Here is a 14,099-nt window from a genome sequence, read left to right as displayed (position 1 = left end):
GTAAAACCATGGAATTATATTTGATAAATTAACCATTTTCAAACATTTCCACTCCGATAACCAAAATTCTATTTCCGTTGATTTAGGCATGACCTTAGAAAGAGCTGAGCACTCCTCGACATGGAAACGTAATCACGTAACCTCGCAGACTTATCTCTAACAAATTATCGATCCGTTAAATCGCAGTTTGAACTTAAACCAAAATATCTATAATAGGAATGGAGCAGTTCCCTCGAAGGGAACTCTCGCGACAGCAAAGAAGATTCGGAAAGGGGTCGGCGATATCTTTTAATTGCTTCTAACGTTTTTCAAACCGTACTCGGAGTTAATACTTCCAAGGAGAAACAAGGAGAAATTGTGGGGTCGGGGTGGTGGGAGGTCGTAGCGTCGATTGGTCGGCCACTCAGCTCTGTGCCTCTATCGAGCCCTATCCGGCGGTAATAACCGTACACAGAGGATCGTAGACGGTGAGGCTAGGTAAGCGGTAGCACGAAGGACGCGCGTAGGTGGTATGCAGGATCGAAGGTGGCGGTGGGAGAATCTCGGGTTGAGCGTGACTAGTGGTAGGGGGCGGGGGTGGAACAGCGCGGGCGCTGATTGGTAGCAGAATCGATTAGCCGAGCCGAGCTAAACCTCCGGCACCGCGGCAGCTTCGACGACGCCACGAATTTCCCGAATGGGGGTTTCCCGTTGGGGCGGGCCCGAATCCAGGGAATACCTCGGCGTTCTCCATGGCAACCCGACCAATTCGCCAACCGCCGACAACCGAGGCTGACCTACCGTGCGTTGCTTATTTTTCTTTCGCGTTTTCTCTCTTTCCTTTCCTTTTCTTTTTTTTTTTCGTTTTTTTTCCGGCCCTCCTCTTCCTCCATTTCTGTCTCTCACCGATCCGGTGGTCCGCGACCCCTCTTCGTCGTTGCTGTATCCTTTGTGTCCCCCCGGCTCCTTCTCCCTTTGTCTCGTCGCCTATTTTTTCTGGGTTTCGTTTACGCTGCAAGAAAGACAGAGAAACAGAGAACAGAGACGGCAGGGAACAGAGGCTGAAACGGTATTACGTGCCTTCCACCTCTTCCACGTCCACCTAACTTCGGGACACAAAGCACCGGCGCACATACCTCGTTACCCAATCTCCGGCGCTGAGCGCGCGTACGTGTGCGCGCATAGACACGAGAGAGGTGGCACATTGATTTTGCCGACGACTGATACAACCCCGTCGGCACGTTTAATTAGAACATGGCGACTTTAATACAAGCGCACGACAACAAGAACAACAACAGCGCCCCTTCCCGTACCCACACGTCCCCCTGTGTCCCATCCCCCTTCCCACTTCCCCCTCCCCCTCCCCCTCCCCCTCATCCCACCCATCAAGTTTCTGTCGCGTCTCTTCACCAGGTCCACGCCAACAACGGTCTTCTCTCCTCTGATCCCTCTAGCCACTGGCATTTAAATATTACCCGGCATCTTATGGCGGCGTCTTCCTCGGGATCGGGCGTCTCGCGACCTAACCGACCGAGCACTCGCCTTCTTCTCTCGAAGGGGTCGCTTATCTACCTAGCCTAACGCGGTCTATCCTAGTGCCAGACACCCCGACGTCTGTGTTCTCTCTCTCTCTCTCTCTCTCTCTCTCTCTCTCTCTCTCTCTCTCTCGCACTCTTTCATCCGTCATCGTCGTCATCGTTATCATTCGGTGCACACCCTTCCCAGTTGGAGAACTCATTGCCCGCTCTCCTGGCCGGTCGCAGGCTATCGCGCGCAATTCGTTTCACTCGCGCACGCACGTTCCCACACGCGTACACGTTCACGCACGCGTACACGTTCATACACGCGTACACACCCACACGGAAGTTACATTCTCGCGCTAAGACTACGTCCTCTACACGCCTACGCTACACATGAAAACACCCTATCTACATCGCAGCCCGTCGACGTTCCGTAGAACCAGCACGGAAAAGTCAGGTTCGGACGCGGTCTATCGTCGACGATATCGTCCGTCGGTCGCCTCGTGTCAGCGATGACCGAAACCGTAGGGCTTCGAAAGAACCCGGTACCCAATATGTTCGCCGATACGTTCGTCCTCTTTGGAAAATGTTCGAAGGAAACGGGACAAACGTATCGGCAAATTTCCGATTCAGGGAGCCTAGCGTTTCGACCGTCGCTGACTTCGAGTCCAGTCGGTATTTCAGGTAACGGATATCTCCGTTTTCACCCTTTATGGTTGCTCGATTAAATGCGCGATTGAATGCGCGATTAAATGCGCGAGACTAATTCAGCTTGCTTTCAAGAAAGCGTAAACGATAATTTCGTCGTGGGCGAGGATGCGATAGACGATTTGTTTGATTAGAAACGAATGAATTCTGAATCGTTGGTGGAGAATGAAATTAACCCGTTGAATCGAATTAATCACTACCGCACGTTGTTACAGGCTAAAGGGTCGATCCATTTTCGCGTGTACAAATGTAACCGAAGAAATGTAACTCGAGAAATGTAACGAGAAATGTAACGGAAGATTCGGGACGGCCCGTCGTAGATATTACCTGTCCAGGTGAACGACAGTCGACGGTTGGTTCCACGGAACGTTCGACGGGGTAGGTACGCTAATCGTCAGAGTAATTCTAGGGATGCTTACGTCTTACGAATGGTATGATACAGTATACGGCTTAAGGAGTTACGCTTCTTCGACAGAGGTACACCTTACTCGGTTGGGGTAGATCGCCGACGGGTAGTACTCGCGAGCGAAGAGTTTGCCACTTGGCTCATTGGAGCCAATTTCGTTGGCTCGGGAGCAACCTCTTCGCGATTGTGCTCGTTGCGCCGCGAGCGAAGAGATTACACAGACAGAGCAGAGGAGTCGCAGGAACCCTAGGCTTCGAATAAATTTCAAGTTTGCCGACGTGTTTGTCTCGTTTCCTTCTTTGGGAAATGTTCAAACTCGTTCAACTTGTTCGGAATGCGCGAACTTCGAATTTATTCGAAGCCTAGGGTTTAGCCCATCGCTGTCTGTATATAATCTCTCGGGGACCTACTCCACCGTTCATATATAGATAGAGCCACCGCATCTCTCGCGTCTGATTGGCGAATAAACAACAACGGTGAACGCTGGCTGTGGATTTTACCCTCGGTTTTTGATATGACTCGACGTTGTACTTTTTCACGCTTACTGACTGCGAGATAATCGATAACCTTTTTCTCGTTTAAATTTCGTTGGTTGCTCTTTCTGCAACTGAACAAACGTCGCACTCGTTGCGAAATTACCATCGGGCGATAGCTAAAAAACGTCGTGCGAGCGAAAGGTAAACGATAAACACGATCGGATAAAATGAAAATTCCCGTTGAACGAACGAAAGATTGATCCGAACGAGTACTCGATCGAGTAAAACGTTGCACAGAATTTTTATTCGTTATCCTACCGTTCGAATAACAACACCGTGCGGAACTTTTATTCGTCGTTTTACCGTTCCAATGAAATCCTGCTCATCTCTCTGGCTCCCTCGAATGACTCGCGAACGGCGATATGCGGTTCCTCTATCTACACTTCGTCATGTAACAAATAAGTTAAAAGAGTTTATAATACACGCATTACACTTGGCCCACAATCGAACATGGCTCACATTCTCGTAGCGTTTTCTCATCGATCGAGATTACACAGCGACGGAGCGTCCCGTGTCGTCTCGAACTCGTCGATTAAACCACCGCTTTCCAAAATGAAGTCTTAGGTCGATCGCACACGGCGCAACCGAACCAGTTTCGAACCACTCCGAAACCACCAGGTTTCGAAATTTTGTCTCGATAACTACTGGTAGCTAGTTTTGGTCGCGGCGCTCTTCCTTCAAAAATGGCGTAGAAAATTTCTGTGGTACCGGAACCAATGGAAAAGGATAGCTGATATATTTTCTGAATTCTGAAATGTGAAGCTCGTTGGATAAGACCGATCGTACGCGGCACAACCGATCAGTTTCGAACCACTCCGAAACTACTTGCGCGTGACCGCGGATCCAATTCTTCGGTAGGTAAAACAAAGAGCGTAAACGGTTTGCAACGCTAATTTCAAATCGGTTGCGCCGTGTGCGATCGGCCGAGACACGGAACCTCACGTGTCGTACGAATAAAGGATATCAACGAATAACGCTTTATTCGCAATGCTTTCGGCGCCAAGTGTTACAATTTCATCGAATGGGAAGCGTTATGTATCGAACCTAGAGTGGGGATTTACTTGAAAAATTGAGCTTCGAGAGACGTTGGACCGTTGGTTGGAGAAAGGAAAATCGGTGGTTCGAGTTCTTTCGCGGTCCTTGTTTCGATACCGGATCGATATCTTCGATTCCGTCCTGTTTGTTCGACGATGGTTCGACGAACGACGTGAAATCGCTTCGTCGCCGTGGTGCTAAAGGACGCTCCCTTCAAAATGTGCATGTTCGATTCCATCCAGTCGGAAATGCCGACGTTTCTCTGCGGAAGTACGCCGGCTTGTTATTCTCCCGTCCAAGGCGACGTTCTTTTGGACAGGATGATTCTCGACACGCGGTTTATCGCGGTGTTACGAGCGAACGAGCTGCAATCGGGTGACGTCGCGCGCGGGATAAGAAACATCGATATTTTTTTTGTCAGCGATTTCGAGAAATTAGAATGTTCCGATAAGAGAGGATACAGCGTCGTAAGAATTTCGAGAAATTCCGAGTCTCTGATCCGACTTCTTCTTGTCCAATGGTAGAAAAATCACGAGTTTTTCTTTCGATCGATGCATCTGTATCTTTCTTAAGTGAATAATTCGCAGAAACGTCTCCGCTCGGATTTCGTGATTGCGCAACGTTGGTTGATTTCAACTGGACGAAACCTGCCGACGAGAATCGTCATGCGAACGTGCAACCCTGTACTTACGTAATCCATTATATTGTATGTACAATGTTCTTACAGTAATTCGAGCGCACCGTCGGCCGTGAACGAGAGCTTTTCGAACGATCGCTTCGCGTCGACGATCCACGTCGGTCGCTGCTTTGCTGCCAGAAAATGGATCGAACGATCCGTGCGTTGGCGCTGATCGATTCTAGAATTAAGTCTGCCCACTCGCGGCTTCGTAGCCTGACGCTGGTATCAGAAGTAGAGGAATGCTTTCAGCTTTCGAATCGCTCTCCGTCTCATTCCGACTCGTAACGCGATTGGATTTAGAAATTAGAGAATAAATTGGGAAATAAATCTCAAGGTATAGGTGTTTATGTTTGAAAGCATAGTGCAGAGTCTAGAGGAGTGATGATTGGAATTACTTTCGAGGATTATCGAGACCTTCGCGAATAAATTTCCCTTAAAGATTTATCACGGAACGGAAAACTGTGTTTCTTCGAAGAATGTCAAGAAATCCGTAGAACCAGGTTCATGGAAGCGTTCGAATGCAATTGTCGCGAAGTTTGCTTAGGGTAATTCAAGATTCTAATTTTTGGGAGCAGTATAGTACGGCGCAAGCGAATCTTCTATAGGAAATAATCAAAAAATAGCAGAACCAAAACCGTAGTATCTAAACCTAACGAGAATTTCATTTTCTCTTCGTCCATCTTCGAGACTAGTGTACTAAACTTGACAAAGATAACCAGGCTAGAAAGTGAGAGGTCAACCAACAAGTTAATTTTCACCCTCTTCGAAACAATTCGAAGCTCTCAAATAGAGGCCACATCCAGTTCTCCTACTTCAATTCACCGATACAAAAACCACTGAGCACAGAAGATCTGATCTCGTCAGGTTCAAAAATATCTAAACCCAACGAACTAGCCAGCCTATGAAGTAGGAGCTCAACTAACAAGTTAATTTTCACCCTCCTCCAAACAATTTCAGGCTCTCAAGCAGAGGCCTCGTCAAGTACACCTACTTCACCGATACAAAAACCGCTCGGAAGATCTATCCTCGTCAAGATGAAAAATCGCGAGTGGACGTATCGAGGAGAGCGCAAGGAAGCTAGAGACGCGGGACCGATGTCGAGCGGCGGACGGTTCTAAAGCTGGCCAGGCCGACGGTACACGTTGACCGGTGTTGACGGCGGTCTTTTAATTCTCTCGGTAGAAACTCGTTAACGTGGCGTACCCAGCGCGCCCCAGTGCTCGGCGGTGGGTCATGCGTAGTGCGGATAGGTGCCTAGATGAGGCGGCACGTGGCCCGAGGCCGTGTGGTGGCCCGCGTACAGGTTGGCACCGGGACTCGTGGACCAGTAGCTGGACGCCGATTGGAAGAGGCCACCTGGAACGGAGACGGACACGGAGGCGGCCGGCGGCGGCATCAGGTTCAGCTTGGCGTGTCCATAACCGGACATGAACAGCTCGCTCTGGTATTTGTACGCGGCCGGGTCCGCAGCGGCCGGCTGAGTCGCCGCCGCCAGGCCCTGGAAGTCGAACTTGTACGCGTACCTCTTCCCGTGGACCTTCGTCATGATGTTCTTGTCGTAGTAGTACCTGCAACCAGAACGGGAACTCCTTGTTGCACGACGGTGAAATAATCGTTTAATTGGAATTTTGTTGGGATGAGATGCTGGTGGAGGAAATGTTGATTTGATGTTGAAAGTGTTGGCTACTGTTTGTGGGTTTTTTTTATGTTGGGGACGTTTATTTTAAGGAGGAGGGAAATTATTGTCGAGAATGCGAACGAAGGGCGGGTTCGATTGGAGTTTCTCGAGAATTGATGGAGGTGGAAAATGTTCATTTGATGTTGAAAGTGGTAGGAATTGTTAGTGGTTTACTTATATTGGGGACGTTTATTTTAAAGAGGTGGGAAATTAACGCTGAAGTTGCGAATGAAATACTTGTTCAATACAAGTTTGTCAAGAATTGATGGAAGTGGAAGAAATGTTGATTTGATGTTTAGTGTTAGGAATTGTTAGTGTTTCATATTGGGGATGTTTATTTTAAGGAGGTGGGAAATTAACGTTAAAGTTGTGAATGAAATACTTATTTAACTCGGATTTCTAAAAAATTTATGAAGGTGGAAGAAATGGTGATTCGACGTTGAAAGAGTTAGGAGCTGTTAGTGGTTTTTTTTATATTGTGGGATGTTCATCTTCAGGATGTGGGAAATTATCCTTGAGGATGTGAATGAAGTCTTTGTTTAATTTGAGTTTCTCAAAAATCGATGAAAGTGGAAGAAATGGTGATTCGACGTTGAAAGAGTTAGGAGCTGTTAGTAGTTTTTTTTATATTGTGGGATGTTCATCTTCAGGAAGTAGGAAATTAACGTTGAAGTTCTCCAATTTCGCAAGAATTGATATTGGTGGAAAATGTTGATTTCAACGTTGAAAGCATTGGGAAATGTTAAATCTTTCGTATCAAGAGATGCTCGCGTTCGATGTTCCTTCGAAATTTTGTCTTTCGTTGAAATAACGAGTCCGTACAGCAAACAACAACAAAAATCACGTTTCGCAAAATCTTTCCTCAAAATTTACGCAGAGGGGAGGCTTCCAACTTCCAGAGCTTTCGCGGTGCGTACGCTACTGTTCTCGCTGAAACTTCTCGCGTCTACGTCGGCTGTGGATGCAGAAGAACGAGATGAAACCTGGAGCGAGGAGGGGAGGGGAGGGGAGGGGTGGGGTGGTGAGGGGAGGGGGGGGCGTGGAGCGAGCAGTCGCGTAATATAATCAGTCGATCTGATCGAAAAATAATAGCCGCGTCTGCTGTCGGTCTGACTGTCGGTGATTGAAATTTCTCCCTCCCCTCCGCCCCTCCTCTACTCCGCGACGGCTCCCGCGCGCCGAACGAATTTACTTTCTCCCCGGATCTTCGATACGGACGTTTGCCCATTAAATGTTGGGCGTTTGATGGATTTTTCTCCTTTTTTTTCCCTCCCTCTCCGTGTGCTCTCTATTTTTTTTTTCTTCTTCTTCATCTTTCTCAAATCCGATTCCCGTTCGTCGCGAGAGGACGGCGAAGTAAATCTTCTTAAATATGTTCGAGTCTGGTATAGGTATACCGGTTTCGCGAATATATATTGGGTCGTCCAGAAAGTTCGTGCCAATTAAAAAAAAAAAAATAAAAAAAAAAAATAATTCGAAGGCACGTTCGATTTCGATACATATTTATCAACACCTTTTCACCATTTAAGGACTATCCAGACAATCCAGTATTTTGTACTCCGTGCGTTTATCGAAGAAATTTGTTTGAATCGATCAATAGGTTTGAAATCGACGAATAAATGTTTCGTTTTAAGTATGTACACTTACAACGAAACAAGACACGTTGTTACGGTTGTTACGGTTGTTACGTCGAGGATACGTGGCGTCACTCACCTCAAAGCCCTCGACAATTTGTCATAATTCATGTTAGGCTTGGACTTCCTTTCGCCCCAGCGTCTCGCCACCTCGTCTGGGTCAGTCAACTTGAATTCGCCGTTGGTTCCTTCCCACGTAATGCAAGCCGCGTTGCTCGAGTCTGACAGTAGCTCGAGCAAGAATTGCCAGAGCTGGATCTGACCGGAACCGGAACTCGCGAGGCGACTGCTCGTCGCTCCGAACATTTGGTACGGATCTGAAAATCGTTCATAAATCAACGTGTATTAATCGAGCACTTTCGAGCCTCTCCCTGCGCCCGAGTCGACGTCATTTTTTTCCGTTGCTTCCAAAAGAATATCTAAAACTTGGAAAAATACCAAAAGGTTCGACGCTAAACCTGCCGACGTTCGCTCGTGACTATTTCTACTGGGACGGGACGAGTGACTAGTTTCAAAGACGCTTCTTTTAATTAAATAAAACAATATTTTACGCGGAACTAAATTGCGTATGAAAAACTGTATAGAAAAATTTGTAAACGATTATTCGACCGCTCGTGGTAGGTTTAGTATTAAAAAATGTAAAATTCCGATTAGATGGATGGTCTTGAAATTTTGTACGAAACGAATCTGCCCTGTGTATTTGTTCACTGATACTTTTATAGATACTAGCCCTCGTCTAGCTTAGGTGGTATAAACGCTCCCTCCAGACGAACTCTTCCGTTGCAGGCCGCGAGTTACGTTTAGGTTCTTATTTCCCTTTAGGGATCGCCTCATTCAACCCGAGATTAAACGATTTCAGTGGCACGGTACAGCTGGAATTAGCCGACGGTGGCTCGCGTGCTGCGCGCGTCAGAAACCGCGGGAAATCGCGTCGAGTTTCGTTTTTTTTATCGCGGTTCGCACGTCGAAAGCGATCGCGTCGGCGAAGAAGACGTTGAAATTTTCGTTTGTACGGTTCGCCCAACGCGGTCGAACCGTAATCTTTTTTTCCTTCGTGTTTCTCCCCGCTACGAGCATATACCTATCCATTACACGGTTGTTTCCCCAGCGCTCCCTATATCGCCCTTTAAAAGCCTCACAATGCGTCATCACCGTCGTTCGCTACTGCTCAGACCTGGAGTGCCCTACAACCGTACAAAAGGATATAATCGCAACCCTACAATAGAATGGAAGTTCGTTTGGATCATAATAATTTCAATTGAAGGAACGAAACGACGGAGTGGTTCAAAGGGCGTACGCGGAATGTCTTCCGAGAGAACGGACGACTGTAAAACTGAGCATCGGGTCTCTCAGCCTGCCGGGATACGGATTAGAAATACATGGCCGTCGAAGCGACAGATGCGGAGGCCAATTTTCGCCCCGGCAATTATCCCTTGGGTGGATCTCGCGGGTTTAGGGCAAGTTTTTCGTATTTGTTAGTTGGTAGCTGTTTGGTGAAGACGTTAGGTTCTTTTCAGTCGATTGTATAATACGAATATTAGGCGGTTGAAAACGTTCTCGTTTTAGAGAATTATTAGAGAGTTGTTAGATTGGTAGAAAAATAATGTCAGTTTTCATGCTATATATTTACTTTTTTTAATTAAAATAAGATCCATTGCAATTTATACATTTTTGGCAATGGACTGCGTTCGTTCCAGTAGCGTAAAATTCGATTGGGTTTAAGAAAACGGACTACTTAGATACGTAGCACCAGGCCCGAAATCTACTGTCTGAGTAGATTTAGGTTAGGTTCTAGCGGAGGTGGCAATATTGGATACCGTCAATGTACATACTGTCTGAGTAGGTTTGGGCTTAGTACAGCATTGCGAAGTAAATAACTCGATGCAAGCCGAAATTAACATTGAAACAAAAGTTAACGTTACAACCGTGGTTATAATTATAAACGTATAACATTATAAAGGTTAACATTAAAAAACCAAGTGTCAAAGTTCGAAAATCGATCATAATTTTTTACCAACCCAATGACACGTCGCACACGCTTGTCATTTCGCAAATCGTCGTGCACGAAAAGGCCACGCGAAACGTTCCTAAAAATTTCCCGTTCTCTGCGTGTAAACTTGCCTCGCGCAGCCGGGGTCGGAAGCAGCTGCTAACTTCGCGAAGAAGAACAATAGCGGAAGTTAACGGGAGGGGGGGCGCAGGGGGAAGGCAGAAGAAGATCCAAGGGAAATTTCAACCTCGGCTGGCACAAGACGTCTCCCATAAAAATACATTTCGTCGATTATGAGAGGGCGGAAGGGCAGACGTATATGCCAGGGGGGGGGGGGTGGCGAATTGCCGGACCTCAAAGGTCGTTTCGCCCGATGAATCCCCATGAAACGCGTGGCGCGGTGATCGCCTTTCGATCGAACGGTAATTCACTTACAAGTTAATAATGGGAAGGGGCGCGGCACACCCATTTATCTGGACGAACGGGGGATATCGCCACAGAAATAGTGAAGCGCTTGCTGGTTCCCGGCAGCTTTTCTCGGTTGGTCAAGAAAACCGGGGGATACCACTGACCCTGTTCCGATTTCGTGTCCAGTTCTCGTCGTGTTCCAAGGGAGAAAATTTACTCTGATTTGCACGGGACCGTGGTTTGCGCAAAATCTTCGCGTCCACCCTTTGTTTCATGCAAATCCACGCGACCGGTTGGGGTGAACGTTCGATAATGGTATACCGATTTCGTAAAAAAATATAGAGAAAAGTCCTAAAAGTGTAGTTTAAACATTTTTTAAAAAATATTTTATGGCGAGTTGTATCAATTTTCTTTTATTCGACTGTCAATAATTTTCTCGAATCAACGCGCCTCGCCTATGTACATTTTCGATAGTGGTGCGATAATATTATACCGATTTTGTAAAAAATATAGAGAAAGATCCCAGAAGTATCGACGCGGTTTAAACATTTTTTTTCTTTTTTTAATATTTTATTTTCATCGTATTACTTCAATTTTCTTTCAATTGCCCGTCGATAAATTTCTCGAAATCTCGTTTGTAAATGAAACAATCAACGCGCCTCGCCTATCACGACACCCGCGTGCTTCTTGTTTTAGTGGCCGGCGCGATAATTATCGACGGTTTAGGGCGATCGCGAAATCTCGGCGTTTAAATTTGTAATACTTGTAATGGCAGGGACGGTAGCCCCGGGGGGGCCATTTCTCGGAGCACTTATTTAAAGCTATTGATCAGTCGGAAGGAGTAATTTTTGGGCGTGGCGGTAAAAAGTCAGGCTTGAAACGAGGGGGTTTGCGTGATTAGTGACGAACGTAATAATCGTGAAGGTCATTCCGTGCAATTGCTTTCGCAAAATTGCTGTCGATTGTGTCACGCACGAGTGCCCGCTACTCTATAGCGTGTGATAATTTTTTAAACCTCCTGGACACCCTTCATTAGGGTCCTAATAGCGCGATTATGGATCTCCTAATTTCCATTATTCGGTGTATCGCGATATCACCCAGCGTCAGGAAGTTTTCGATTCCGTTGTTGAACGCAGTTGTTGTTGCATTTCGCAGTGGTCAGTTTATTCGATCGATAATATACTATCGCCAACAAGCTATAAAAAATAATTGGAAGTATATCTCCATTTTTGAGTGTGTCGTGATATCTCGCCAGGAATATTCAATTGCAGTTCGCGGTGGTTAGTTTGTTCGATTAATAACGTATTATCGTCAGGAAGGCAGCAAACATATTTGGAAGTTTATCATCAACATAGATTAACACTGTAGTGGCCGTTGATCCTATTGCGAACGATATCTTTTTCTATATTTCAATTTTATATTTAATACTTTCGCGAATATATCAACGACAAAGAGCGAACTGTATGGTTTGGAATACTAGAGGCCAGTAGAGCGTTAAAAAAGGTGTAGTGCTTTAACTTCTCAAAAATATCTACCTACTACATACCAGGCTGCCGGAGGTGGGTGTGCGTGTCCAGTGCTGACTTGGATAAGCTGCTTCCGTAACCTGGAAAAGAACAAACAGAAAATTATGCGCTGCATTCATTCAGGGCCTCGCGTTCTTTTGCGAATATCATTCAACGTTAGGTCAACACAATTACCATTCAGAACCCATAAAGAAACGTAGTATCTCGAGCTCGAATAGTCACCCATTTCCCTTTATCGAATCTCATTTCCAGAATTCAGATCCTCCCTCGCGAAGCCTCCACTAATAATTTCAAGTATTTCAGTGGTCATCATCCACGATCCACCATTATATTACGAATATCCTATTTGATCCATTTCTAAAAAAGTAGTATGTAACATTAGCCCCACCAGTCAATGTTTGAACGAGTTTGAATCGCAATTATATCCTCTTCCCTTTATCAAATTTCATTTCCAGAATTCAGATCCTCCCTCGCAAAGCCTTTACTAATGATTTCAAGTATTTCAGTGGTCATCATTCACGATCCACCGCTATATTACGAATATCTTACTCGATCCATTTCTAACAAAACTGCTATAACATCGACCCCGCCGATCAGTGTTTGAACAAGTTTGAGCCACGATAGTCTCACCAAATGGCATACGGGGTCATCCATAGTCCATTACCGCGTAACAGACACCGAACTCTCTCGCTCGGCGACGTTTATTCCGACGAGCTGTTTAATTTTCACGAAGGAATCGAAGGCGGCCGATGAAACGCCACCGATTGGAAACGTTCGGAGGGAACGGGTCGGTCCGTCGAAGATGAAAAAGTACAAGCTCGGTCGGGCGTTAGAATCCGTTAGAGAGGATTTCCGTGTAGGCAAACACGGGGCTGAGTGCTCCGTATACGTTTCTCCCCGTTTTCCCGTTCCATTGGCGTTTCGTTGCCTTTCCTCCGCCTTATCAGGCCGGCTCCTCTTCTCGCGTACGTGTGAGCAGCTAGGAGCAAACGTGACCCGACGGTCACGTTCGCACGAGTGTGCAATCTGTTTAAGGCACAATGCCCCTTAATTTCGCCTCGTTATATGCTCTCGTTACGGGAAATCCCTTCTGTCGTTCGCTGTCGTGATATCGGTTTGATCCTCGTTGCCCTCCACACACCTAATCCGCGCTGATCACAAATGGCTTCGATCGATACTTCCCTTGGGAATCGAACGATTTTTTGGAGAATTGAAAGCGCGTTGGTTTGAAATATGTAAATACAACTGGATACTTAGAAGTTTAAAAATACAGTCGCTCCCCATACCTTGTATGTCTTTTGAACAAGTTTCATTAAATTAAATGATACTTTCGATATCATCGAGTGAATTTTTCGTTAGAAATATGAATGCGAATAACCTTGTATATATTTATTTTATTTATATATACATCAACATATTTATATAAACATACACTTGGGAACATCAAACTTACAATTTAATTTAAACAAATTTCTTCGATAGACATAGAGGGTTAGGAATATTTATAAGACTGACTGTATGTAGCCTCGCAGTTATAGAAACCTATGTTTCGGAAATTCGTAAATCAAAATTTCCCAGCTTTAACTCGTACTTCCTGTCTTTAAAACAATAACCAACTTAGATTCTGCTTCTCTCCCATTCAAAACACCTGGCCCCTACAATTCCTCCCACAATCATTCCATCCACAATCGAGGAAGGTCTACCCACGCCTATGGAAGTTTTTTGAAGGTCCTCTTCAAGGTATCTAGAGTCCTCTTCAAGGTGTCTAGAATCCTCTTCAAGGTCCTCTTCAAGGTATCTAGAGTCCTCTTCAAGGTGTCTAGAGTCCTCTTCAAGGTCCTCTTCAAGGTATCTAGAGTCCTCTTCATGGTCCTCTTCAAGGTGTCTAGAGTCCTCTTCAAGGTATCTAGAGTCCTCTTCAAGGTGTCTAGAGTCCTCTTCAAGGTATCTAGAGTCCTCTTCAAGGTCCTCTTCAAGGTATCTGAAGTCCTCTTCAAGGT

At 45.9% G+C, this 14,099-nt stretch overlaps 1 protein-coding gene across 3 annotated transcripts in view; it reads right to left on the bottom strand.

The window, feature by feature from the left end:
• Positions 1-1,355: 1,355 nt before the first annotated feature.
• The window catches only part of LOC128885234 (transcriptional regulator ERG homolog), a 72,365-nt gene continuing 59,621 nt past the window's right edge, over positions 1,356-14,099 (bottom strand). For all 3 annotated transcript variants that reach the window (XM_054139171.1, XM_054139170.1, XM_054139172.1), the window contains exons 4-6: positions 12,120-12,179; positions 8,255-8,492; positions 1,356-6,431 (exon numbers count right to left, since the gene is read on the bottom strand). In XM_054139171.1, coding sequence (XP_053995146.1) covers positions 6,095-6,431; positions 8,255-8,492; positions 12,120-12,179 — 635 coding nt within the window. In that variant the 3' untranslated portion in view covers positions 1,356-6,094. The remainder of the gene's footprint in view (positions 6,432-8,254; positions 8,493-12,119; positions 12,180-14,099) is intronic.

This window comes from Hylaeus volcanicus, chromosome 2 (genome assembly GCF_026283585.1).
Source record: "Hylaeus volcanicus isolate JK05 chromosome 2, UHH_iyHylVolc1.0_haploid, whole genome shotgun sequence".
Lineage (NCBI taxonomy): Eukaryota > Metazoa > Arthropoda > Insecta > Hymenoptera > Colletidae > Hylaeus > Hylaeus volcanicus.
Note: the sequence above shows the minus strand (reverse complement) of the source record. Positions and strands in the feature narration are given on the sequence as shown.